A 25,425-nucleotide genomic window follows, 5' to 3' on the forward strand; every position below is an offset into this window, starting at 1 on the left:
TGGAGAGTGCTGTCGCCGCCCAGAAAGGTCTGAACGACACCTTGGCACTAGAGAAGGAGGAACTGGCCCGGGAACGAGACAGACTGAAGGCCGAGGTGAATGGGTTCCGAGTTGGTCAGGAAGCCCTAAAGCTCGAGGTGGAAAGCCTCAAAATGGCCAAGAAGGCTTCGCAGCTCGAGATGCAGGCCCTCAAGGAAACCAAGGAGGCCCTAGAGTGCAAGGTGGAGTCTCTCAAGACCGATATCGAGGAGAAGACGGAGATCTGTCACGACGCTCTGGAACAGACCAAGGTTCAATCCACCATCGACTACGTCAAGTCCTCGAGGTTCGACAACGTAATGTCAAAGGCCTACCGCAGGGGGTTCAAGCTCGGCCGATGGTGGATAAGGCATACCTACCCCAATCTGGATATAAGTGCCTTCACTTCTTTCAACATCATGGATGACATGGCACGCCAGGCTGCGAATGACCCAGACTCTAAAGATGATGGCGGCAACGGGGAGGCTGACACCATCGATCTGACTGATTCTTCTGAGGAAACCCCTGAAGAAACCTTGAGTAAGGCTGGTGAGCCTCCCAAGTAGTCAGGCGCTCCTTGTATTCTGGGCCTGCGAGTTCGATTTCCCTCTCTTTTGTACTGAACGTATTTATGTAATGGAGCTTATATAATGAAGAACATTTTTTGCCAAACGCTTGTGCAATTTTCTTTTACTTGTCGAAGTGGTTGTCTTACTCTGAACTGTTAGGCTACTAGGCTGATTACCCGGAGTGTGGGTTCCTCAACTATTGTGGTCCCGAACTGTATTCCGACACCTAGTAGGGGTAGCCTTGTGTACACCGAGGTGAGTGACATAGTAGGGTACATGCCCGACCTGTTTGCGCCCGGGTCAAGTTGGCATCGGTTGTCCCTCACAGGTTTAACTTGTTTAATGCCAGGGCGGGCTATCCGTCATAGGGTTCCCGGCCGAAATGCCTGTACCTTAGGCATTGCAAGCATTTAGCCTATGCCGATGAGGCAACTAGGTCTTGCATGCTGCCGAGGTCTCTTCATTAGCTCGGCATTCTAGCCCTTAGGCTGGAGGAGTGGCTCGTGGCCCACTCTCGGAGTCTGCCCATGCCATAGAGGCGACTGGGTCCTGTTGTGCCGAGGTCATGTTATCTCGGTATTCTTGCCCTTAGGCTTTGGGAGTGGCTCGTGGCCTACTTAGTTCTTATAGATAGTATTGTCTTAAGTTGACAATATTCCACGCTCGAGGCACTTGTTTCCCTTCGAGGGTCTCGAGCTCGTACGTTCCTTCCCCGAGCACTCGTTTCACTCGGTAAGGAACTTCCCAATTGGACTCGAGCTTGCTAGCGCTGGGCTCAGGTACCATAACTTTACGAAGGACCAGGTCGCCAACGTAGAGGTTCCGCTTCTTGACCCTGGCGATATAGTACCGAGCTACTCTCTACTGGTAGGCTGCGGTCCAGATGTATGTGAGGTCCCTTACTTTGTCGAGTAAATCGAGGTTGGTACGTAGCTCATCTTCATTTGTCTGATCACTGTATGCTTCTAGTCGTAGTGTAGGGACTTCGATCTCTGTGGGGATGACTGCTTTGGTCCCGTAGGTGAGGTTGAAGGGTGTTTCTCCCATGGTGGTCTTCTCCGTGGTCCGGTAGGCCCATAGAACACTGGGTAGCTCATCTGCCCACAACCCTTTAGCTCGGTCCAGCTACGCCTTCAGACCGTGGAGGATGGCTCTATTCGTGACTTCTGCCTGACCGTTTGCTTGGGGGTGTGAGACTGAAGTAAAATTCTGTCGGATTCCCATGTCTTGGCACTAGTCTTGGAATTTGATGTCCTCGAACTGCTTGCCATTGTCAGAAATCAATACCCGAGGTAATCCGAAACGGCACACGATGTTCTTCCAAAAGAAGTTTTGGACATTCTGGGCTGTGATCGTTACAAGAGGTTCACCTTCCATCCACTTGGTGAAGTAGTCCATTGGCATGTCTGTGGCATTTGTCACATTTTCTAACAAGCTCAATAGCATCTACCTTCATTGTTGGCCAATAATACCCCTGTCGAAGTGCTTTCTGGGCGAGGGCCCTACCCCCCAAGTGCCCGCCGCACAACCCCTCATGAGTGTCATGGAGTACGATCTCGGCTTCGGTAGGTTGCAAGCAACGCAGGTAAGGGAGCATGTAGGATCTCCGGTACATCCGTTCGTCTATCATGACGTATTTGGCTGCCTAGCGTTGTACCCTTCTGGCTACATTGCGATCTGCAGGGAGGGTTCCGTGTAGCAGGAAGCTCGCAAGCGGGTCAATCCAGCTCGGCTCTGCTTGAACGACGGGAGCGACCTCCTCTGTCGCCCCGAGAATGCTAAGCTGAGACAAGTTCTCTATGTACACGGTTCTCATGGTGATGTTGTTGGTGCTGGCTAATCTGGACAGGGCGTCAACCTCAACGTTCTCCGACCTTGGGATTTGCCTGATAAAGTGTGACTGGAAGTTGAACAGGGCTTCTCTGACTTTGGCTAAGTAGGCGGTCATGGTTGGCTCGTGAGCTTCGTACTCGCCGGTGACCAAGTTGACCACGAGCTGGGAGCCGCTGGAGATAACGATGTGCTTGGCTTTTACTTCTCTAGCTAAGGCTAGTCCAGCTATCAACGCTTCGCACTCCGCTTCATTATTGGATGCCGCGAACTCAAAGCGTAGCGCGTACTCCAATTTCGTGCCACTTGGGCCGTGCAGAACTATTTCGGCTCCACTGCCTTGTTGGTTCGAGGAGCCATCCATGTGAAGGATCCAGGGTTCTTCATCCCAACTCGCGCTTGGCCGAACTAGGAGAGATGTTACACTGGCTGCTACCTCACGGAGCTCGGACTCGACCGCACTGGGAGCTTTGGGCTCACCCGAGCTGGGAGCCTCGTGCTCAACCGACCTGGGAACTTCGGAGCCGAACGTGGACTCGGCGATGAAATCTGCTAAGGCTTGGGCTTTAATGGCAGTTCGTGGCTTGTATTGGAGGTCGTACTCGCTGAGCTCGACGGCCCACTTCGTCAACCGACCAGAGACCTCGGGCTTGAGTAAGACTTGCCTTAGAGGCTTGTTGGTGAAGACGATAATAGTGTGAGACTGGAAGTACGGGCGGAGTTTTTGAGCTGCAATTACCAGTGCATATGCTAGCTTTTCTATCTCTGGGTATCTGGTCTTTGCTCCCTGCAATAGATGGGTCGTTGAACCTGATCTACTTCCTTTATTAGTACCGAACTGACCACTTCATCGCTTTCCAAGAAGTACAATTCTAAACGTCGCCCTCCTCGGGCCGGGATAAGATCGGCATGCTAGCGAGGTATTTCTTGAGCTCGTCAAACGCGAGCTGATAGTCGTGGGTCTATTCGAACCCTTTGCCCTTGATTGCCTTAAAGAACGGCAAGCAGCGGCCCGCCGATTTGGACATGAAGCGGCTCAGGGCGGCTTTGCGGCCATTCAACCTCTGAACCTCCTTCAACTTCTAGGGTGGTCTCATATCTAAGATGGCCTTAATCTTATCCGGGTTGGCCTCAATGCCGCGCTGGATAACGATGTATCCAAGGAACTTGCCCGAGGTCACACTGAAAACACACTTGTTTGGGTTCAGTCTCATATTAAACTTACGCAAAAATTTCGAAAACAGAATGCAAGTCTTGTATTAATTCATGTGAAAATTGAGTTTTGACGACCATGTCGTCTACATAGCATTCTACTTTTCTGCCAATTAATGGCGCAAACAACTTATTTACAAGTCTTTGAAAGGTTGCCTCTGTGTTTTTCAACCCGAAGGGCATAACCTTGTAATAGTATAGACCGAACTCTGTGATGAAAGCAATCTTTTATTCGTCTGCCGGGTCCATTTTTATTTGGTTAAAGCCCAAATAGGCATCTAAGAAACTCAACAACTCATGCCCTGAGGTCGCATCCACCAAATGGTCAATTCTGGGGAGCGGGAAGCAGTCTTTTGGGTAGGCTCGATTTAGGTCGGTGTAGTCGACGCACATGCGCCACTTGCCGTTAGCCTTCTTTACCAAAACGGGGTTGGCTACCCAGCTCAGGTAATGGACTTCTCTTATGAAGTCAGCTACGAGGAGCTTCTCGACCTCCTCATCGACCGCTTTCCACCGCTCCGGGGCTAGGTAGTGTTTCTTCTGTCTAACGAGCCTAACTACAGGATCAGTATTCAACTTGTGAGTTATAAGGTCGGGGTCTATATCGGGCATCTCTGCCGCGGACCATGCAAAAATATCTAAATTTTGAAGTAAGAAACTTACCAGTTCAGATCGTAGAGGTTCTTGGACGGAAGCACCGATCTGAAGCGTCCGGGCTGGGTCTGCTGCTGAGGTCGGTACTGCGATTGTTTCTTCCATGGGTGCGGCTCGTTCTTCGCCTTGTTCCGTAGGCCGCTCCAGTTCGAGGTCGTCGGCCACCTTGGTCTTTCCCTTCAGGGCGGCGACATAGCACTTGCATGACTCGAGCTGGTTGCCTCGCGCTACTCCCACACCGAAGTCTGTAGGGAACTTCATAGCCAAATGATAGGTGGAGACCACCGCCCGTAGGACATGGGTGATCGGCCGACCTATTATGGCATTGTATGGGGAGGGGGTCGCGACCACCAGAAAGTTGTGGTTGAATCTGACCACGCAGGGCCATGTGCCGACTTCCACAGTTACTGTTATTTTCCCAAGGGGCCGGACTTCTTCTCCGCTGAAGCCCACCAAAGGAGTGTCCGCGGGCATCAAGTCACTTTTCTACAACTGAAGCTGGTCGAATGCAGCTTTGAAGAGAATATCCGCCAAGCTACTCAAGTCAACGAGTACGCGCCTGACTTCGAAGTCGTTGATCCTCAGCTTTATCACAAGTCCGTCATCATGGGGGTAGTGGACCCCTCGCGCATCATCTTCTGTGAAGAAAATTGGCTCCTCTGTCCTCGGTCGCTTTAGAGGATTCTGTCCTTCCCGGGTGGCTTCACGAACTGACGTCCGAGCTGCTGCTGAAGTACAACCCACGACGATTGAACCTCCCACTATCACGTGGATGGTGCCCCGAACCGGCCTCTCCTCCGGAGGCTGCCTCTGTGACTGTTCTGCCGGCCTACTGCTGGACTTGGGAGCATCCTTACCATGCTCCCCTTACTGACCTGTTTTACTATTATTATTATTATGTACAAAATTTCTTAAATATCCGCGATGGATGAGCTCCTCAATCTCATCGCGGAGGTTTTTACAAATTTCGGTACTATGACCATGATCTCTGTGAAAACTGCAGTACAACTTCTTATTTCTTTCATTGGGATTCCCCCTCAAACGGGGCGGCCACTTCACATGCGGGGTGTCTTTGATTGCCATCAGGATTTCAGCCCGCTTCGCGTTCAGTGGGGTGTAGTCAGTTCGATCCGCTACTGGAGCTCGGAACGACTGACCCGGCTTTGCTCCCCGAGCTGCATCTTTTTTCTTTTGGCTGTCCCCTTGGTTGGGAGGCTCTCCTTCCCTTTTCCTCTTCTCGGGTGCGCCCTCGCCCTTTTGGTTGATCTCTTCCTCTGTGGATATAAACCTGTCCGCGAGCTTAAGAAATTCAGTTATGGACGCCGGTTGATTGACGACCATGTGCCATTTGAACTCTTTATGCGTCACGCCTTTCTTGGCTGCTACGAGGCGCACGGCGGGGTCCAGGTGCGGTATCTGCATGCATGCATCATTGAACCGCTTGATATAACTTCGGATGGACTCACCCTCTCTCTGCACTATGTTGAGGAGACTTTCTTTAGTTCGCGGACACCGCTTGCTGGTGACGAAGTGGGACGTGAAGGCTTGTGTGAACTGCGCCCAACTTCTTATCGATTCAGGTGCCAGGTTCCAGTACCATGTACGGGCTGCTCCTCTAAAAGTGGTGGAGAAGGCCACACACATGCACGACTCACTGGCTCTCGCCAGGTGCATCTGCGACTGAAAAGCGTCCACATGATCATTTGGGTCGAACGACCCGTCGTACTTGTCAAGAGGGTTGAAGTCTTTAGGCATTGGGACTGCCTGGAGCTCAGGAGATAGGGAGACTGGACTAAAAGGAGGGGAGCCTTGGCTTCGCCTGAGCTTACCACTTCTTTGCCTCTGAGCTCGGGCAGGTCGTGGGTGGCAGATCGGCGAGCTCGGCGGCGGCGTCTCTGCTTCTTGGCGGGCTCGGCGTTGGTGCTATTCACCTCCGTGCTATCAGGAATGGTGTGTGTAGGAAGTAGCTCAAGCCACTGGTGATGGCTACGGACAGAGGGGTCCTGCTTGGAGCCTGCGACCAGGATCTCGAACCGATTGTCTAGGAACGGGGTATCGGGCTTCGAGGGCTGAGGAGACGTGGACCTGGGGTCCTCCCGACCTGACTGCCTTCGGTGAGGCCGGAGTGGCTAGTCTTCCTTGTCTGCTGCGGGAGGAGGCCTGGCTCCTAGGAGGGTTCTGGGGGGCCTCTCCTTGGCGAGAAAGGTGCTCCTTCCGACGGTGAGACCTGGCTTGCTGCGAGGCTGGGTGCCGAGGAGGGAGCTGCGGCTGTTGAAGCTGAGGTTGGGGCAGCTGAGGGAATTGTTGCTGATACTAGTACTGTGAGACCTGGTGTAGCACCTGCTGCTGATAGATCTGGAACTGTTGAAACTGTTGCATTTGGGCCTGCATGGCCCGCATGCACTACACCAAGTCCTCCAGTTGGTTCGGGTTGGCCGCTAGAGGCACAACTGAGGGTTCGGTGAAGGTTGCTTCGACCGTGACGGGGAGTGGAGCAACGACAGGTGCCCCTGGAAGTGGCACGTTCAAACTAGGGATCCCGTCCGCTGAGAGGGGGACGGTGAACTATCCGATGTAGACAATAGGAAGTTGGGGCTGTTCCCTGGAGTTATCCATCTCCATGCTTCGTCCGATATTGCTTGAGGAAGCCATGAGTGTCAAGTTTTCAAGGAAGAGGGAGCTGTGAAGGTTTAGAGAAAGGCTTTTCCGAGCGTTTCCCACAGATGGCGCCAAATGATGTAGCGTGATCCGGTCACTCCTAGTTGGCACTCACGTGGCTTCTAGAAGATACCTGAGAAGAAGAACATTCCCGAGGGAGTTACCCGGCGGGAACACTCCGATGGTTAAGTTAGTACTCGATAGGAGAAGCAAAGAGAAGATGAAGGCTAAGAGTGAAGATAGCGCGAGTGTTGAAGATCAAGATCCCCCTCCTCCTTGATACTAAGCTTCTTATAACAGAAATCTGTTACCTCTGGCCCATCGGCCTCTGACAGGGCGGGTATAACCGCCACTGCCAACCTGCCGCAGCTGTTATTGGCAGGGCTGAGGTGGCATGCGCGGGGCCGTCACTGCTGGGTACGTGCCTGTCAGGTGTAAGACACCTTCTAAAGGTGGCAGGCATGACGTTGCCTAATGAGACATGGTTGCTGTCACCAGATTGTAGGGTATGGCAGTAGGGCAAGAAATCTTCCTGCCCTCCTTTATGCGGCTCGCCGAGCTGCCACATACCGGAGTGCTTCGGGGCAGATAGGTCCCTGCCTTGAAGCACCGAGATGCTTCCTCCAAGGTGGGGGGAAAGCTTGGCGTCTCTTAGGGGAGAGCCCGGGCTCTCCGAGCTAGGTGGGAGACTGACTCACCAAGGTGTTAGCCCCCGGTGAGTTGTCAGTCTTTGACTTGGCGTTTCCTTCCCGTCGAGTCGAGATCATGCTGCCAGGCTGGAATATTCACCAAGCCAGGTCATGCGCACATGCTCTTGGTTCATGGGGTTGAGCCAAATCGTCCTCCATCATATATATATATATATATATCGTAGCGGTAGAATGCATGGTTGGCCGGTTTATTACGTGATAGCTCGGTTATTAGTCAAGCTAAAGAACTAATTAAAGTAGACTTTTACCAAGGAAGATAGGAATAAGAGAGATATATAAGCGCGTCTCTTAACAATTAAATCTTAGAAGAAAAGGAGCTAGCTGATCGCTGCAAGTGCAATTATAACGGTTTTTCTTCTACCAAATTAAACTAATTAAGCTTGAAGAAGAAAGTCTCGATCCTCTGTTCAATCACATGAGCGAGTCTTGCGACGAACGTCGTTGTTTTTCATGGCTACTGACATATGATGTATGAGAGGTTGCTTACAGCAACACGGATGTCTTACATCATGGATGGCGTCGTCTCTCGGTTCTGGCACACTGGGCTAGAGTCCATCTTCAGCGGACAAATTAATCTCAGTTTGGTCAACTTTTAAGGCATCAAATGTTGAATAGACTTTCATTCTCTGAGCTAGCGCCTAGCTGGACCCAAAGTTGACAACTGTCTTTGACAACCCTCTAACTACGTATGGTAAACCCTGAAAGAGAAAATCGGATTTCCAGCCCAGAAAGACGAAAATTTCGTCACATCCATTTGGTGTTTCAATAATATTCCACTTCAGTTTGTTAAGCTTGGAAGAAAGCTTTTCATCATTTTGACATTCTTCCCCCCCTTCAGTTGACGTCCCAGAATTTCTCCGGCAGCCTAACTTTGTTTTACTTGAACCAAATAAGTAGCCGTTGAATTAGACTACCCCTTCTACCGAAAAAATTAGATCACCTCACTAATATATACTAACTGCTGGCAACTGCAGGAAGTCACATACCTTCAGTACCTTCTGTTACCATGAAGTCATTACAAATCTTCCTGATCTTAGCAATGGCGATGGCTTTGGCCATTACTCTTGCGGCAGCACCAACAGAAGAAGAACTACTGTCGGTTGAGTCAGTGGTAGAGGAGGATGACACAGTTGACACTTCTACACTATCCTTGCCTGAAACTGAGCAACCATCTTCTCTCCGGGGGACAAGCCGATTCCTCGCACAAGCTAAGGCCCGGAGGACTGTAATGACATGCAATAAGTTTCCTAGAGTTTGTCGCGCAAAAGGGAGTCCTGGGCCTGACTGCTGCAAGAAGAAGTGTGTGAATGTGTTGACAGACAGGCTCAACTGCGGGATGTGTGGTAGGAAGTGCAAATACTCACAGATATGTTGCAAAGGTGAGTGCGTGAACCCATTGATGGACAAGAAGCATTGTGGGCAGTGCAACAACAAGTGCAAGAAGGGAAGCAAGTGTGTGTATGGGATGTGCAGCTATGCTTAATTAACTAATTAATGGCTGATTGCTGATTAATTCTCTAGCAATTTTAATTCGTTAAATATGTAAACAATAAAGGCGGGTCATCGATCTCTCTTCAGAGTTCAGATGACCTCTGCAGCAAGTTGTTGATCTCTTTGCTCTTGTACCTTCTATGTTCAATACTTCAAATTAAATGTCAAAAACATGTATTCTGCTCTGCGCATGCTTCTTGCCACGTGTCTAATACTTTGAACAACCCAACTCACTATCTGATGGGTTCTACGTACAAGCTCAGCTGAGCCAAAAATTAGATTGCGCGCCCAAAAGATTACTGCAGCCTTCTGATGTTACTGCATTTAGCTGGACAGTTTAGAAATTAATTACAATTTCTAAATTGCAGCTTTTCAAATTAATAATGCCCAAATGGAATGGTCAAAACTTAAGCTGATTCTTGGCACAGCCGTTGTTTTAGTTGGAATATAATCCGTTCAATGGTGGGTCCCGATTCTTGACACAAGCAACACGTGGTAAGTTAGTTATATGGAGCTCTAGACCGGTGTGCACGTCCTTTGTCCCCTGATCCAAGACATTCCCAGTTGGCAAATTAATATGTGATACATATAAACTTTGAAGACTTAATAATACTGTAGTAGCTGCCTTTCAGTGGTTGAATATATTTTCAAAGTGAGCTACAAACATTGTAGACCCCATGTAGACCTTTTAGACCAAAAAACGTCTTGATTATTATAATACTCTGACCAATTTTAGCCAAAAAAAACTTCTCTCTATCAAATGAATAGATCATTTTTCCAAAATAATTATCGTTGTTTTGACCATTCAATCTTAAAATCTGGATTAATTGTATTAGAGGCTGTTTAATCAATAATAATTATACGTTATTATATTGGTTAAACAACCCTAACACAAACTCGTATTGTGGTTGGTTGGTTAAGTTCATCCAATTGGATTGATTTTTAGCGTAAGAAATCTTTAGTTCACTCTTCAACATATAGATTACAAACTGAACATGCTGGCTTAGCGAAAATGTTCATAGATTTTATACTATTATGCGTGGTATTTAAATCATAGTGGTCCAAGGACCGTCTTTTGTATATATGTCCCTAAAGTAACGACCCACGAATGTCACCTTACACATTCCACATCACCTATTTATTACTAGTTAATTATTCCTCCATTATGGAGGGCCTTTTATCCTTTTTTATTTTTTGAAAATTTATAGTATTTATATGCAATTTCACGGACAAAAATGCAACACAAATTTCTAAGGAGAAATAAATATCATTCTAATAAATGAGATGGTATTTAAAATACTATTTACCTTAAGGCCCTGTTCGCTTTTAGGTAAGTTACTTATCTGGGTAAATGCAGTTACCTGGGTAAATTTTTCCTGGGAAACACTTAAAAACTTACCTAGGTAAATTTATTTACCCATATTTTTTTATTTCTCATGTAAATAAGACAATAACCATTTTAACCATAAAAGTCCATCATTAAAATGGGCATTTTTGTCACATTCAAATGTTGAATACTTTCCCCCTAGGTGGGAAAGTTATTTTTTCCCACCTAAGAGATGAGAATCACTTGTCCAGGTAAGTGATACGTAGGAAAATAAACTTTCCATGGTCCCCACATAAATCTGAAAAAAGAACATGGGATTCTTGGTCAATGAGAACCAAACTTTCCACGACCCCTAAAGGGCAAATATATAAATAAGGTAATTAAATGTCACAAGGTTACTTATATGTATTACATGGAAAGTAAAATTATTTTATCCATTATTTTATTTCACTACATTAATTTATTAAATTGCATTAATTTGTATGTGCATATAACAGGAAGAGGAATAATTGGATAAATTATATAAGTGCAATCAATAGATATTATATAATTAATTATCAAAGTTACATGCTTTAATTGTAACATGAGACAATGGCCTAGCCCATCAACTAGGGAAGGCAGTCTCTTATTGTTTACTTATATACATAGTAAATGCAAATAACTAGAAGCCGACCTTACACAACACACTTGACATGAACTGGATATTAATTAGCCAGCTAGCCAGCATAGCTGCAGAACCCATATACACACGAAGTCCCCTTGACACACCGGTTGTTGCACTGCCCGCAATGCTTCTCACTAAAGAATGGGTTAACACATTCTCCACCACAGCACATCTCACTGTACTTGCACCTCTTCCCACACTTGCCGCAGTTAAACTGGTCGGTCGACAGATTCACGCATTGCCTCTTGCAACAGTCGGGCCCAAGACTACCCACTGTGCGGCAGATGCTAGGGTATCGGTCACAAGTCATTGCACCCCCGCCTGCGAGGAAGCGGCTGCTCCCCCGTAGAGAAAATGGGAAAGGAAGGTCATCAGAGAGGTTTGTCGGTGGTTTATTATCTTCTCCAGTAGTAGTGGGTGTTGCAGCAAGTGCAATGGCCAAAGCCATGACAACTGCCAACGTCAAGAAGATCTTTACGGAATTCATGGCAAGCTAGCTAGACGGATATATAGAGACAGAAGAAAGATATATAGTAGAGAGAGATGAAGATATTGATGATGGGATAGAGAGATCAGAGCAGGGTTGTAGGGTTTTTATAGTGAAACTTAGAGAGATAACTCATCAGTTAATTAGAGGTGTATCATATATGTACGAGAGGAGGTATGCGTATGAGATAGTACATAATTTTTAGTGGGATGGTCTAATTCCACGGCTACTTAGAATTTAGAAGGATAAACTTCGAGTGAGCCGATGATACAAGTAAACACAAGTTAGGCACATAATAAAATTAAACCCTCAAATTCTAAAAGAGGGTGAGACCCATAATACCTACGTATTTAGCCCGACTCAACCAACCTTTTCCAGCGCCTTGATCAAGTGCAAAAACAACAACACAGGATTGACAGTTGACAGCAGCTAGCAGAGGTCTCAAGTCTCAACCCACAGTTACTTCTTCAACCCAGCTTCTATCGTGTTAATTTGGAGGTTTAATTAATTAGGTTGTCTGTGTTCTTGCTAGAGGCACGTGTTAACCGTTGTTGTGATTTGACCCTTTCGCTCTAAACCCTGGACTCTATTCAGCAATTCACCCAAGATTTCATGGGGAAAAGTTGGCAGCGCAGAACGTCCAAAAACGGCAGGTCCTGAACCACTCTGCATGTTGCCTTGCCGCTATCGGAGAAATTCAGCTGCCCAGATTTGGAAGTTGGTACATAAAAAGAATTGACAAAGTCTAAACTGAAGAGTTTCTCGATGAGCTGACTAATGACTAAACAAAAACAGATATTTTTTCTCAACTTATATCTTTCAATTATTTATATGGCTGTAATGACCCGATAGAGTCTATAATTTTATATCCACAATTGAATCCATCGGTATTCACAACAATCAGCTCTGCCCCAATGACCCAAAAGTTTAATAAATCAACTGAAAATATTATATATAATATTAATTTATTTAATATATTATATATTTAATTTTTTATATATATCAGATTGCAACCAGTTCAAGATTGGGTAGAACCAATTCCTCATTGATAAGAATTGGGACAATATATCAGAAATCAAACCAATCCAATTGGTTTGGATATAGTCTACAGGACCAGCCTAAAAGGGTTCAAAATATTCATTGGATTGGATTCTACCTCGTCCATCCATAATTAAATTATATTGGTTTGGGCTGGATTGAGCCAATATCGATCTGATCCATTGGTAGAAGATAATAATATTGGTGTTAATGGATCAGGTTTGGGTTAGAATTAATCTAAATTAAAACAAATTTAAACAGATTGAATGGTCCATACATTGAATTGGACCGATCCAAAATATTCATTGGATTGAACCTGGTCCATTTGTAACGGACTCACATTAGACTGGATCGGATTGGACCAAATCCAGTCTAATTGACAACCTACTTCACATTTGCCACAAAACCAGCAGCTTCCTACTTTGTATGTATAATTTTATATTTCTCTTCTAATTCAATGGTTTAGATTAAACTTACAAGATTATGGCCTATCAAATGTGGCCAGCTAATTTGGTCCACATACCTATCAAATTCAAAAAAAAAAAAGGTAAAATACAAAAACCTCCCCTAAAGTTTCTGATAATCATAAAAACCTCCCCTATAGTTTCACTTTAGCAAAAACCTCCCCTCTATTTTTTAAAAAATCAATAAATACCACCCTTCCATCAATAACCAAGACAGAAAACGTTAAAATGGTGGTCATTTTTTTCAAAATACCTATTTTACCCTTTTACAATTAATGTGCATATATTTTTACTTAAATAGCCCTGTCTCAGCAACACTATAATCCCTTGAACACCATTCATCTTCTTCCTCACGACGCACAACAGTAGAGGAACCATAAATCTATCTTTGGCTGACCCCATCCCCAAATTGAACAGATTCACATTATGAGGCTTCCATTTGGTGTGTCTGGAAGCGTGTCGTTAACCACTTTGGAACACCAGTTTAATATTTATAAAATATTTTTGATTCTCAAACAATTACAAACGCAGTAAAAGTAATGAGAATGGGTCATATCCACAGGGAAGCAAGGGAAAAATAATTAAGTACTTAGATCGGGGAGAGAGAACACAAAGGGGAGTTGCAGAAATATAAAATTAATTAATTAAAGAAAAATGGAATTCACTAAAACCAAATTTGAACAGTACTGAGAATAACAAGTGCATAAAAATAAATAACAGAGAAATAAATAAAAGGAACAAAATAAAAATGTCTGAGAATCCGATCAGAGGTAGCAGTCTCCGGACTCTCCTTTGACCATCGAACTTCTCGAGCTAGGCCTTCCGTCTTATTTGGCCGAATTTCAGATCTGCAGAAAAGAAATAAAACACAAATTAAGTCTAATAAAAATAAATTTGCAATAAGGAAAAATTAAAGAACATAAAGTAATTCTAAAATTGAAAAAAAATGGTTGGGATTCAAATCTAGAGGTGGCAGTAGTGGTGTTGACGAACTGCAAGTAGGAACCCCTCCTCTTGCCTGGGCGTCCTCCTCTTCCTCTACCCTTGAACTTCTCAAGATCAGCCTTCCTTCTTACTTGGGTGAATTGACCAACCCCTTCTATAGGGCCCCTGGGACCCTTTTTATAGAGAAGGGTGGATACAACTGGAAATAGGGAGAAAAATGGGAAGCAAGAACTAGGATTTAGCAAAGTTAGGGACACCCTAGGGTTTCTAATGGATGGCTAAGATGGCTTTGCAGTGATCCTATGGCTGAAAAATAAAAGGAGAGGGCGCCCAATATTATGTAGGGCTGAGATTTGGGCGCCTAGAAATGGAGGGTGTAGATTAGAACATCTAGGGTTGAAGGGTTAAGATTAAAAGAATAGGTGGTGCCTTAGATTGAATGGTTGGGATATAAGATGGAGGGAGTGGCTGAGATTTGGAGGTGAGGGGCTAAATGGTGAGGATTAACAGAATAAGTGGTGCCCTAAGGTTTAAAAGCTATAAAGGAGAGCCCTAAAATGAGTGGTTGAGATTAAAAGAGGTGGAGGGTGGAGATTAAACACCTAGGGGCGGCTAGGGTTTGCTAAGAGTGAAAAGATTAGGTTAAAAAGGCTCCCTAGGGTTTGGTAAGGAGAGGGGAGCATGGTAATACAATAGGATGGGCGCCAACTAGGTTTAACAGATAGGAGGCACCCTCCTATTCTCAGCTCTTTAGAAAAACACCCCTCTCTCAGTTGGTCTTCACACCAGCTTCCATAAAATTGCACTTTAGCAAAGAAAACTTCCCAGTTTTCTACATAATTTGCACAGAGACCCTCAGAAGTCACATAATTTATTTTAACTAGGAAAATGGTACACTTTGACTATTTTAAGGCCGAAAATACCCCTAAATTTATACCCTAAAGGCATCAAAATGCAGGGTATCACACCCCCATCTTAAACATTGCTAGTCCCTTAGCAATGCAACCTTAAAATTACACTAAGTATATAGATCTTTCCCATTACAAGGTCATACCTAACAGAATTAATCAAGCATCCTAATTCCAGCATTCTCAAACTCTACATAGATCGGTATTGGGCTTTAGGGGTAAAACTGTCTTATTTTGAATATTATCGAAATATGGCTTAAAAATCTTATTTACCCTTCCATCTGCAAACTGTTTTGATAAGATGAGATTGATTTTAAAATCAAACAGGTATTCTTCTTATTACTTCTAACAATGAATTTCTACCCCTGAACTTATTTTTATTGTTACCTTTCACCGTTTTACGCGAATCTCAACACTTGACTTAGGTGAAGAGACTTGGTTACTAAGTGTTAGGTAAGTGTCTTTGGCATTCCCTTTTCCGTTTGACGTGAATCTCGACACTTGACTTAGGTGAAGAGACCCTGTTACTAAGTCTATGGTGTCCATTAACCTTTTATTCTCTCTCTCTCTTTTTTTTTTTTTTTTTTTTTTGCAACACTATTCAGGGTAGTTCACAGTCTCTTAACAATTTGAAGAATTTTTTCTAATTTCTCAATCTTTCTCTTCCTATCTGGAAAGGGCCAAACTTGGGAGTATATTCTAATTTCTAAATGGTTTCGATAATATTCAAACAAGACTAATTTTTTTACTCCTATCACTTGCTACCAATTTCTACAAAATTCAATATTCTTTTATCAGTTTCCTTATTTTTTTTTTATTTGTGACTCACTTTTAATGGAAAATTTTAAAAATTTCAATGCAATTTTAATTCTCCATCTTTAAAGGATTAGCTTCACAATTTTTTTTTCAATTTTTCTCTCTCTTTCCTCACCCCCCAACTTAAATGCCATTGCCCCTAATCGCATGAGTAAAATGATGCAAAGAATAGTTGGGACAAAGGGAACAACGAGTAGGGTTTTCCTAAGGATTTCTAGGTATGCCACCTGGTCTTGAATCAAGAAAATTAACAAAAAAACTCTAAATCATAAAATTAGAAAACTAAAAATTATGTTGGGTTGCCTCCCAATCAACGCTAGTTTAATGTCTTCAGCCGAACATAACTGGATCACCCAGACTAAAAGTCTCAACTCCTCTACTCTCACATACTCCTTCTATGTATGGTTTAAGCCTTTGGCCATTAACCTATAACATGGTTCCATTCTTGGGATCAACTATTCTAACCGCACCATGCTCGAACACTTTATCAAAAACAAACGACCCATCTCATCTGCATTTTAATTTCCCTGAAAACAACCGTAGCCTAGAATTAAAGAGCCAAACTTTTTGACCAGGTTCAAATGTTTTTCGAGAGATGTTTTTATTATGAAACGCTTTCATTTTGACTTTATAAATGCGAGAGTTTTCATAGGCTTCATTGCGAAGTCCTTCCAGCTCACTTAATTGTAGAGCTCAGTGGGGTTTAGCTTGGGTTAGATCGAAGTTGAACTTTTTGATGGCCCAATAGGCCTGATGCTCTAATTGTACAGGAAGATGACAAGCTTTGCCGAAGACTAGCTTATAAGGAGACATTCCAATGGGAGTTTTATATGCCGCCCGATAAGCCCAAAGTGCATCATCCAATCTATCGAGCCAATCTTTTCAGTCTGGTCTAACATATTTTTGCAGAATACTCTTAATTTCCCGATTGGAAACTTCCACTTGTCCATTTGTTTGGGGATGACAAGGGATTGCTATCTTATGAGTGATTCCGTATTTGCGGAGCAAAGCACGGAATTGTACATTAGTGAAATGTGACCCCCCATCACTAATGATTGCTTGCGGGCACCCAAACCTAGAGAAAATGTTCTTTTGAACAAATTTCATTACAACTTTGTGGTCATTGGTCTGGGTTGCTACTGCCTCAATCCATTTTGACACATAATCAACATCCACCAGGATGTATTCGTAACTAGATGATGGTGGAAATGGTCTCATGAAATCAATACCCCAAACATCGAAGATTTCAAGAGTTAAAATGGGATTAAGTGGCATCATATCCCTACGGGACATATTTCTGACAGCCTGGCATCTTAGGCAATTTTTACTGAAAGCATGGGCATCCTTAAATAAACTTGGCCAATAAAAGCCACTTTGCAGAACTTTGACCATTGTTTTCTTCCCCGAAAAATGCCCCCCACAAGCAAGAGTGTGACAAAAATTAAGGATACTTTGGTGTTCAGACTCGGGGATGCATCTTCGGATTACTTGATCCAAACAAAGACGAAATAGCTTAGGGTCTTCATAGAAATAGCATTTGAGCTGTGAGAAGAATTTGTCCTTCTCATTCTTGTACCACCCCTCAGGAATTTTACCCACTGCTAAATAGTTGACAATATGAGCAAACCACGGAGGTGTGTTGTGGGAGACCGCCAAGAGGTGTTCATCTGGAAAAGAGTAGTCATGCACAAGTTCACTCTTCTCAATTTAGATTCTAGACAGATGATCAACTACTACATTTTTAGAGCCCTTTTTATCCCGAATCTTAAGGTCAAATTCTTGTAAAAGAATGATCCATTTGATGAGCCTAGGTATGGCCTCTTTCTTAGACAACAAATGTCTTAAGGCTGAGTGATCAGAATAGACAACCACTTTGGTGCCCAATAGGTACGGGCGGAATTTTTCTAGAGCAAACACTACAGCTAACAATTATTTCTCTATGGTGCTATAATTCAATTGGGCTTTCGAGAGGGTACAACTTGCATAAAAGATCACCACAGGATGTTTATCCACCCTTTGTCCCAAAACAATTCCAATAGCATGGTCGGAGGCATTACACATGATTTTAAAGGGCAAAGACCAGTCGGGAGGTTGCAGAATTGAAGCCTTGGTCAGTGCTCCTTTCAAGTACTTGAAGGCCTTAAGACATGTGTCATCAAAGCTGAATGAGACATCTTTCGGTAGGAGGTTGCACAATGATCTGGAAATTTGGGAGAAGTCCTTAATAAATCATCGGTAGAATCTAGCATGTCCAAGAAAAGAACGGATTTGCTTGACAGAAGTGGGAGGTGGAAGTTTAGAGATTAGGTCAATTTTTGCTTTGTCTACCTCGATACCCCGTTAAGAAACTATGTGGCCTAAAACAATGCCTTCTTTGACCATAAATGACTTCTCCCAATTGAGGACCAAGTTTGTCTCGATACATCGTTGAAGAATTTTTCGTAAATGTTCAAGATGTGATTCAAAGGAATCCCCAAAGGCCGAGAAATCATCCATAAATATTTCTAGGAAATCACCCAAAAATATTGCTATCATGCACCTCTGAAAGGTTGTTGGTGCATTACATAATCCAAACGGCATTCGTCGGAAGGCGAATGTTCCATAAGGGCAGGTAAAAGTTGTTTTCTCTTGGTCTTCGAGGTAAATGGCCACTTGGTTGTACCCAGAATACCCTTCTAAGAAGCAGAAATATTTTTGCTCGGCGAGTTTCTCTAGAATTTGGTCAATGAAGGGCAAAGGGAAGTGGTCCTTTTTTGTGATTGCGTTGAGTTTCCTAAAGTCGATGCACACTCGCCATCCCGTGGTAAGTCGGGTAGGGATTATTCATCTTGGTCATTAGTGGCCACGGTGAGTCCAACTTTCTTAGGCACCACTTGCATAGAATTACCCAACTGTTATCCGAGATCGGGTAGATAATACCCGCATCTAACCACTTAACTACTTCTTGTTTGGCACCTTCCTCTGTATAAATATGGTCCATACAAATGGACAGACTAATACCCTTCAGATCAGCTACTGACCAACCAATAACACCCCTATACTCCTTTAATACCTCAATCAGTTTCTCTTCCTGTCTAGGGGTTAAGTTTACGGCTATGATCACCGACAGTTTTTGGTCGGGTCCTAAAAACACATACTTAAGGGAGTCTAGTAAGGGCTTTAGTTCCAGTTGTGGGGGAGATTCCAGAGAAGGCACAGGTGGTTCACCCTTTAGTTTTGGTAGAGGTTCAATAGTAGGCCAAGATTGAAATGGGTGAGGAGACTTCATTAAGGCATTAGCTTCCTCCGTCGGGTCATCTATTATGACCATATTGGTTTCTCTGGGGTTTCTTTCTACATCTATCGTACAACAATTCTTATTCTTTTTTGTGTAGGTAGAATGACTACCAGACTCATACAGGTCTTCACACTTTTCCTCCCTTTGAAAAGCTAAGGTTTCTTCAGCATTTTCTAATTCTGGGGTATAAAAGGTTGTAGGATCTTGGTATTGGGGAAGACCTAAGGATTCATTTCTGGGGTTTACAACCGGTTGACTAGGCATTGAATCATTTTCCCATTGCAGGTTAGCTTCTCCAAGTTGAATTACTTGGCTCTCTAATTTTAGGATTGATTGTTGTTGAGCTAAGATCAGTTGTTGGAGCTGCCAAAACCTACCATCAAATGAATCGGTTTGATAAGGATGAACCGGTTGGGTCCCAGAGTAATCATTATACTCACAGTGAGCCTGGACTGTAGACCATTGAGAGTGCAAATCTGGTAGGGTGGTTTCTTGGGCTTGGGCCCAATAGGCAAAATTGGGTTGATTCTTCCACCCAGGTTTATATTGATTAAAGGATGGGTTTAACATTGGATTGGAGAAAATTGTTAGCTGCATATACTTGCTCTGGAATTATTGGTTGACATGGGCTCGCCGCAGGGCATTGACTCAAATGATGGGTCGGGCTTGAATAGATGGAACATGTTGAGTAGGATGACAAGGTTGGGAATTGTTGACAATATGCAAGGATTTGGTGAAGTCTTTGGGCCATCCCATTGATCTTGTCCAGTTGTTGAGATACAATATTCCACACACTCCGACCATTGCAATTTTTTTTTTCTTTCTTCTTTTTTTTGAAATTTAAATTTTGAATTTTAATTTCAAATTTAGATCTTGAAATTTAAATTCTGAAATTTAAACTCAAATTTGATTTTTTTACTTTTTTTTAATTTGAAATTTAAATTTTTGGAAATTTAAATTCAAATTCAGATTTTGAAATTTAAATTCCTAAAGTTAAAATTCAAATTTGAATTTTTAATTTTTTTTTATTTTCTTTTTTTCTTTTTTATTATTTTTTTAAAGGCAAACAAATCAACCACACGACCTAGGGGCTGACCTAGGGTTTCCTAAACTAGTGGTTCAACCAATGTGAATCCTTTTAGGTTCACTTGGAATTACACCACTTCCTTTGGTTAGCTAGGTAAGAGGTGGGGATGTGGGAGGCTCCCCTTGCTCTCGCAAGGACCTAATTAAGTAACCACAAAACCCGCTTAGCCTTAGCCGTTTAACCTCTTTTCTTAGACACCAACCGCCGGTTATGGAAAGTAATTACAAGCTTTCCTAAAATTCAGCACACCTTTGAACCAAGTGTGAGGCTTCCCTAAAGGATCTTGCTATCCAAATTTTAAATTAGGGTTAGGGTGAACAACACGTGAATGGTGGGGATTTTTGGGCCAAGGAAGGGTGATGAAATACCCATCTTATCTTATTTAAATTGGATGCCCTTAAATGGATTAACGGAAATGCAAAATAAACACAACAAATGCAACTAATTACAATGTATGAACAAGTATTTCTAATATGCAATTCAGTAATATAACTTAAAATAATAAACCAAGCTAATTAAGCAAAAGGAACAATTAAAATAATAAAAAGAAAACCTAACACACTCACAAATAGCAATGATAATTTAGCAATTAAATAAACCTATATGATGCATGCTCTAGAATATCAAACCCTAAATAATGGAATGAAATGCAAGAGAATAATTCAATTATATATATATATATATACACATTTTTAGTTCAAAATTTAAACTTTTGGGAGTTTAAATTCAAATTCAAATTTTGAGATTTAAATTCCTAAAATTTAAATTTGAATTTTTTTTTTTATTTTTTTTCTTTTCAATTTTTTTTAAATTTGAAAATTTCAAATTTAAATATCGAAATTTGAATTCAAATTCAAATTCAGATTCGAATTAAAATTAAAATTTAAATTCAGATTTGAAATTTAAACTCAAATTCGAAAATTTCAACAATTTCCTAATTAACAATTAATTATTCAATTAAACAACTAAAAGAAAAGAAATTAAATAAAGCAACAAATAATAATAGCAAACAGAAAATAAAACAACAATTAATTGTGCTAAATATAATTAACAACTACCAAAAATAAATTCTAACAAACTAATTGCTAATCTAAAAATTAAACTGAAAATAAAGTGATCACAAAGAAAATTATGCAAGAAATAAATAAAATAAAATAAAAAAAATACAAATCTAAAAAAAGTAAACTGAAAATAAAATAAACAAAAGAAAAAAAATATACTGATTTTTTTTATTTTTATTTTTTTCGGTTTTTTTTTGATAAAAGAAAAGCACAAGTCTAAAAATTATTATGAAAAGAAAAATATGCTGCAAAAATAAATTAAATAAAATAAACGAATTTTTTTTTGCTTTTTTATTGTTTTATTATCTGAAATAAAAGAAAAAAATGAATCTAAAATTTAAACTGAAAATAAAATAAAATAAAATAAACAAAAGAATATTATGCTACAGGAAATAAAATAAAAGATTTTTTTTGTTTTTTTGTTTTTTTTAATCTGAAATAAAAGAAAAACACAAGCCTAATAAATCAAAAAAATCGAACAAGAAATTAAAATAAAGAAAAAAATAGATCTAGAAACAAAATGGAAGAAAGATAATACTAAAAATAAATAAATCAGAACTCAAAAAATTAATAAAAAAATTTGAAAATCACTATTCTACCAAAAAATAATAAAATTAAAAATAAAATAGAACAACTACACTTGAAACGCAATCCAATTTCTCTTCTCTTCTCTTCTGTCCCGTAGTTCCGCAATGCTTTGGTTCCCCACTTTTCGCTATAACGTCCTGCAGAATCAAAGAGAAAAAAGAACTAAACTGAGATAACGGATCAAGTAATAAAACGAAAAAAATAATGAAACAGATCCAGAAAAAGTAAATAAAAATTTTTCTCCGTGCTTCACCGAAAATGACGCCAAAAACTTGGTGTGTCCGGAAGCCTGTCATTAACCACTTTGGAACACCAGTTTAATATTTATAAATTTTTTTCATTTTTCAAACAATTACAAACGTAATAAAAGTAATGAGAACGAGAGTCGTTTGCACAGGGAAGCAAGGGAAAAATAATTACATACTTAGATCCGGGAGAAAGAACACAAATACGAGTTGTAGAAATATAAAATTAATTAATTAAAGAAAAATTGAATTCATTAAAACCAAATTCGAACAGTACCAAGAATAACAAGTGCATAAAAATAAATAACAGAGACAAATATATAAAAGGAACGAAATAAAAATGTTTGAGAATCTGATCAGAGGTAGTAGTTTCTAGATCTCTCCTTTGACCCTCGAACTTCTCGAATAGGCCTTCTGTCTTACTTGGCCAAATTTTAGATCTGCAGAAAAGAAATAAAACACAAATTAAATCTAATAAAAATAAATTTGTAATAAGGAAAAATTAAATTGGAAATTAAAGAATAGAAAGTAATTCTAAAACTGAAGAAAAATGGTTGGGATTCAAATCCAGAGGTGGCAGTAGTGGTGTTGGCAAATTGCAAGTAAGAACCCCTCCTCTTGCCTGTGCATCCTCCTCTTCGTCTACCCTTGAACTTCTCAAAATCAGCCTTCCTTCTTACCTGGGTGAATTGACCAACCCCTTCTACAGGGCCCATGGGACCCTTTTTATAGAGAAGGGTGGACACAACTGGAAATAGGGAGAAAAATGGGGAGCGGCAACTGGGATTTTGCAAAGTTAGGGATGCCCTAAGGTTTCTAATTGATGCTAAGATGGTTTTGCGGTGATCCTATGGCTGAAAAATAAAAGGAGAGGGCACCCAATATTATGTAGGGCTGAGATTTGGGCGTCTAGAAATGGAGGGTGTAGATTAGAACATCTAGGGTTAAAGGGTTGAGATTAAAAGAATAGGTGGTGCCCTAGATTGAATGGTTGGGATATAAGATGGAGGGAGTGGCTGAGATTTGGAGGTGAGGGGCTGAATGGTGAGGATTAGTAGAATAGGTGGCACCCTAGGGTTTAAAAGCTATAAAGGAGATTAAACACATAGGGGCGGATAGGGTTTGCTGAGAGTGAAAAGATTAGGTTAAAAAGGCTCCCTAGGGTTTGCTAATGAGAGGGGAGCATGGTAATACAATAGGATGGGTGCCAATAGGGTTTAGCAGATAGGAGGCGCCCTCCTGTTCTTAATTCCTTACAAAAATACCCCCTTTCTCAACTGGTTTTCACACCAACTTCCCAAAAACTGCACTTCAGCCTAGAAAACTTCCCAGTTTTCTACATAATTTTCATAGAAACCCTCAGAGGTCACATAATTGATTTTAACTGGGAAAATTGTACACTTTGAATATTCTAAAGCCGAAAATACCCCTGAATTTATGCCCTTAAGGCATCAAAATGCAGGGTTATCAACACTCCTGTACTTCAACATTTAGATCATTCTCAACCCCTTCAACATCATATTCATTGTAGTTGCTAATGGCGAAAGATCCACTCCCCACTGTTGATGACACAGGAGGGCAGCTCTTAGGGTGGAGCTTCTTGGAAAATGCCTCTTCCTGGTTAATGACAGCAAGTCAAGTCACAATCTCCTTCGCTGTCATATTGTCCTATAAGCCAAGGCATGAAGATCGTCGAAGGCTCTGCTCACAAGCTTCCCCTTCTCTGCAATGATGCCATAAATGAAGCCTTGAACTTTTATAGAATCTATTATCTCTTACATGTCGCAAGAAATCCAAAGCGGTTCATCAAATTGACCCATGAGCCTATCTTCCACCATGGTCTCCACCAACAGCCGACCCACATCCATCTCCCCCGTCGTTGAATTCAAGGTTGGGGTTCCATCCTCATACCCGTTCCACGTCAGCCTCTTCAATCCACTTCCGTCCAATCTCACAACGTATAGATCACCGTATGGCTGAAATTGAACCGGCATGGACACTGGCTTCATCGATACGCCGCCCAAACTGGTGAGAACTTGCAAGGAAATCTTCGTTGATACCAATGACTTTGGGGAAGGAGAGAGAGAGAGAGAACTCACATGATTCAACATTCACATTGCCGAGTAGAAAGAAATAATTAATTTGCACTATAAATAGACCTAATTGTCTTGTTCTGAGACAATGAGAAGGGACAGGAAAAAGGGAATGGAATATCAGATGGACGACTCTGTAATTTCATGCGTTGTAACTAAGCGGGGCGATTTACTCATTCAAGAAGCAATTTTGTTGTCCGAAGTGAAAGACCAAGTTGAAGGGCTTCAAACTGAACTGAGGAGGATGCAATGCTTCTTAAAAGATGCAGATACAAATCAAGAAGAAGACCAATGAGTCCATAATTGGATTTCAGAAATTCGAAAGGCTGCTCTCAAGGTGGAGAGTCTGGAGACAACTGCGCTCAACTATATCCAAGCAGTAAAAGTAGCACAACAAAAGAGCTTTGTGAAAAGGTGTCTTTGCATCATCAAGGAAGGTGTAGATCTCCACAACTTTGGAAAGAATGTTGAAAAAATCCAACGGAAGATGGTTAACATCTCTAGTAGTCGAGAAAATTATGGAATTACAAATATTGGAGAAAGAATATTAGAACGGGCAGGAGGCTCCTCAGCTAAGATGCAACAACAATTGAGATGGAGCTATTCACATGTCGATGAAGATGTTATTGGACGAGATTGATCCTCTCCTTGTCTGCCTCTGTTGATCCCTCTACCCCTGCCACGTAGACTTGTTTGAGTTCCATTCCATCTGGACGGATAAGGTATATGCTGAAGGCCTCCATGTTGCTAGTATTGTGTTGGTTGGATGAGAAGGCTATTAGTTTCCCGTTCGTTGACCAGTTGGACGGATCTCCCAGACCTGAACACTATGAACTTGCCATCAGGTGAACACGATAGAAATGCATTGTTACAAGTTTGAGATGCAAAACGGTTGAGTCGTTGTTGAACGCGATCAGGTCACCATTGGGAGAACATGAAGGGGATGATCCGTTAAGCTGGAGCATTCTCAACTCTGTCACTGGAGAAGTTATAGGTTCGAGATGTAGAATGATTGAGTCCCTTGAAGCCGAATCACCTCGGAATCAGTGGTATCCAAGAAAACCTGATTTCAGAGAGAGAAAAAGGATTGTAGTGGTGAAATTTTTGGTTTACAATCTCTGTTACCCTGCAAAACGACTCTAGCTCTAGATCAAAGATCTCGATGTGTCTAAAGTCATTCTCTTGCTGCCAAGTCACAACAGTGATTCGTTTTCCGTCATGCGATGTCGCTAGAGTAAATGCATGGAGTCCTGGTGGGGTAACCCGACGAGGAGCTTCACATA

At 42.0% G+C, this 25,425-nt stretch overlaps 2 protein-coding genes across 2 annotated transcripts; one reads left to right on the top strand and one right to left on the bottom strand.

The window, feature by feature from the left end:
* Positions 1-8,506: 8,506 nt before the first annotated feature.
* On the top strand, positions 8,507-9,321 carry LOC104594054 (uncharacterized). Its single transcript, XM_010254174.2, has one exon. The coding sequence runs from the start codon at positions 8,658-8,660 to the stop codon at positions 9,132-9,134; it is 477 nt and encodes a 158-aa protein (XP_010252476.1). The 5' UTR covers positions 8,507-8,657; the 3' UTR covers positions 9,135-9,321.
* A 1,864-nt stretch (positions 9,322-11,185) lies between these two features.
* On the bottom strand, positions 11,186-11,620 carry LOC104594053 (stigma-specific STIG1-like protein 1). Its single transcript, XM_010254173.2, has one exon. It carries the CDS (start codon positions 11,618-11,620, stop codon positions 11,186-11,188), a length of 435 nt encoding a protein of 144 aa, XP_010252475.1.
* Positions 11,621-25,425: the final 13,805 nt, after the last annotated feature.

This window comes from Nelumbo nucifera, chromosome 1 (assembly GCF_055504915.1).
Source record: "Nelumbo nucifera cultivar China Antique chromosome 1, China Antique-T2T, whole genome shotgun sequence".
Taxonomy (NCBI): Eukaryota; Viridiplantae; Streptophyta; class Magnoliopsida; order Proteales; family Nelumbonaceae; genus Nelumbo; species Nelumbo nucifera.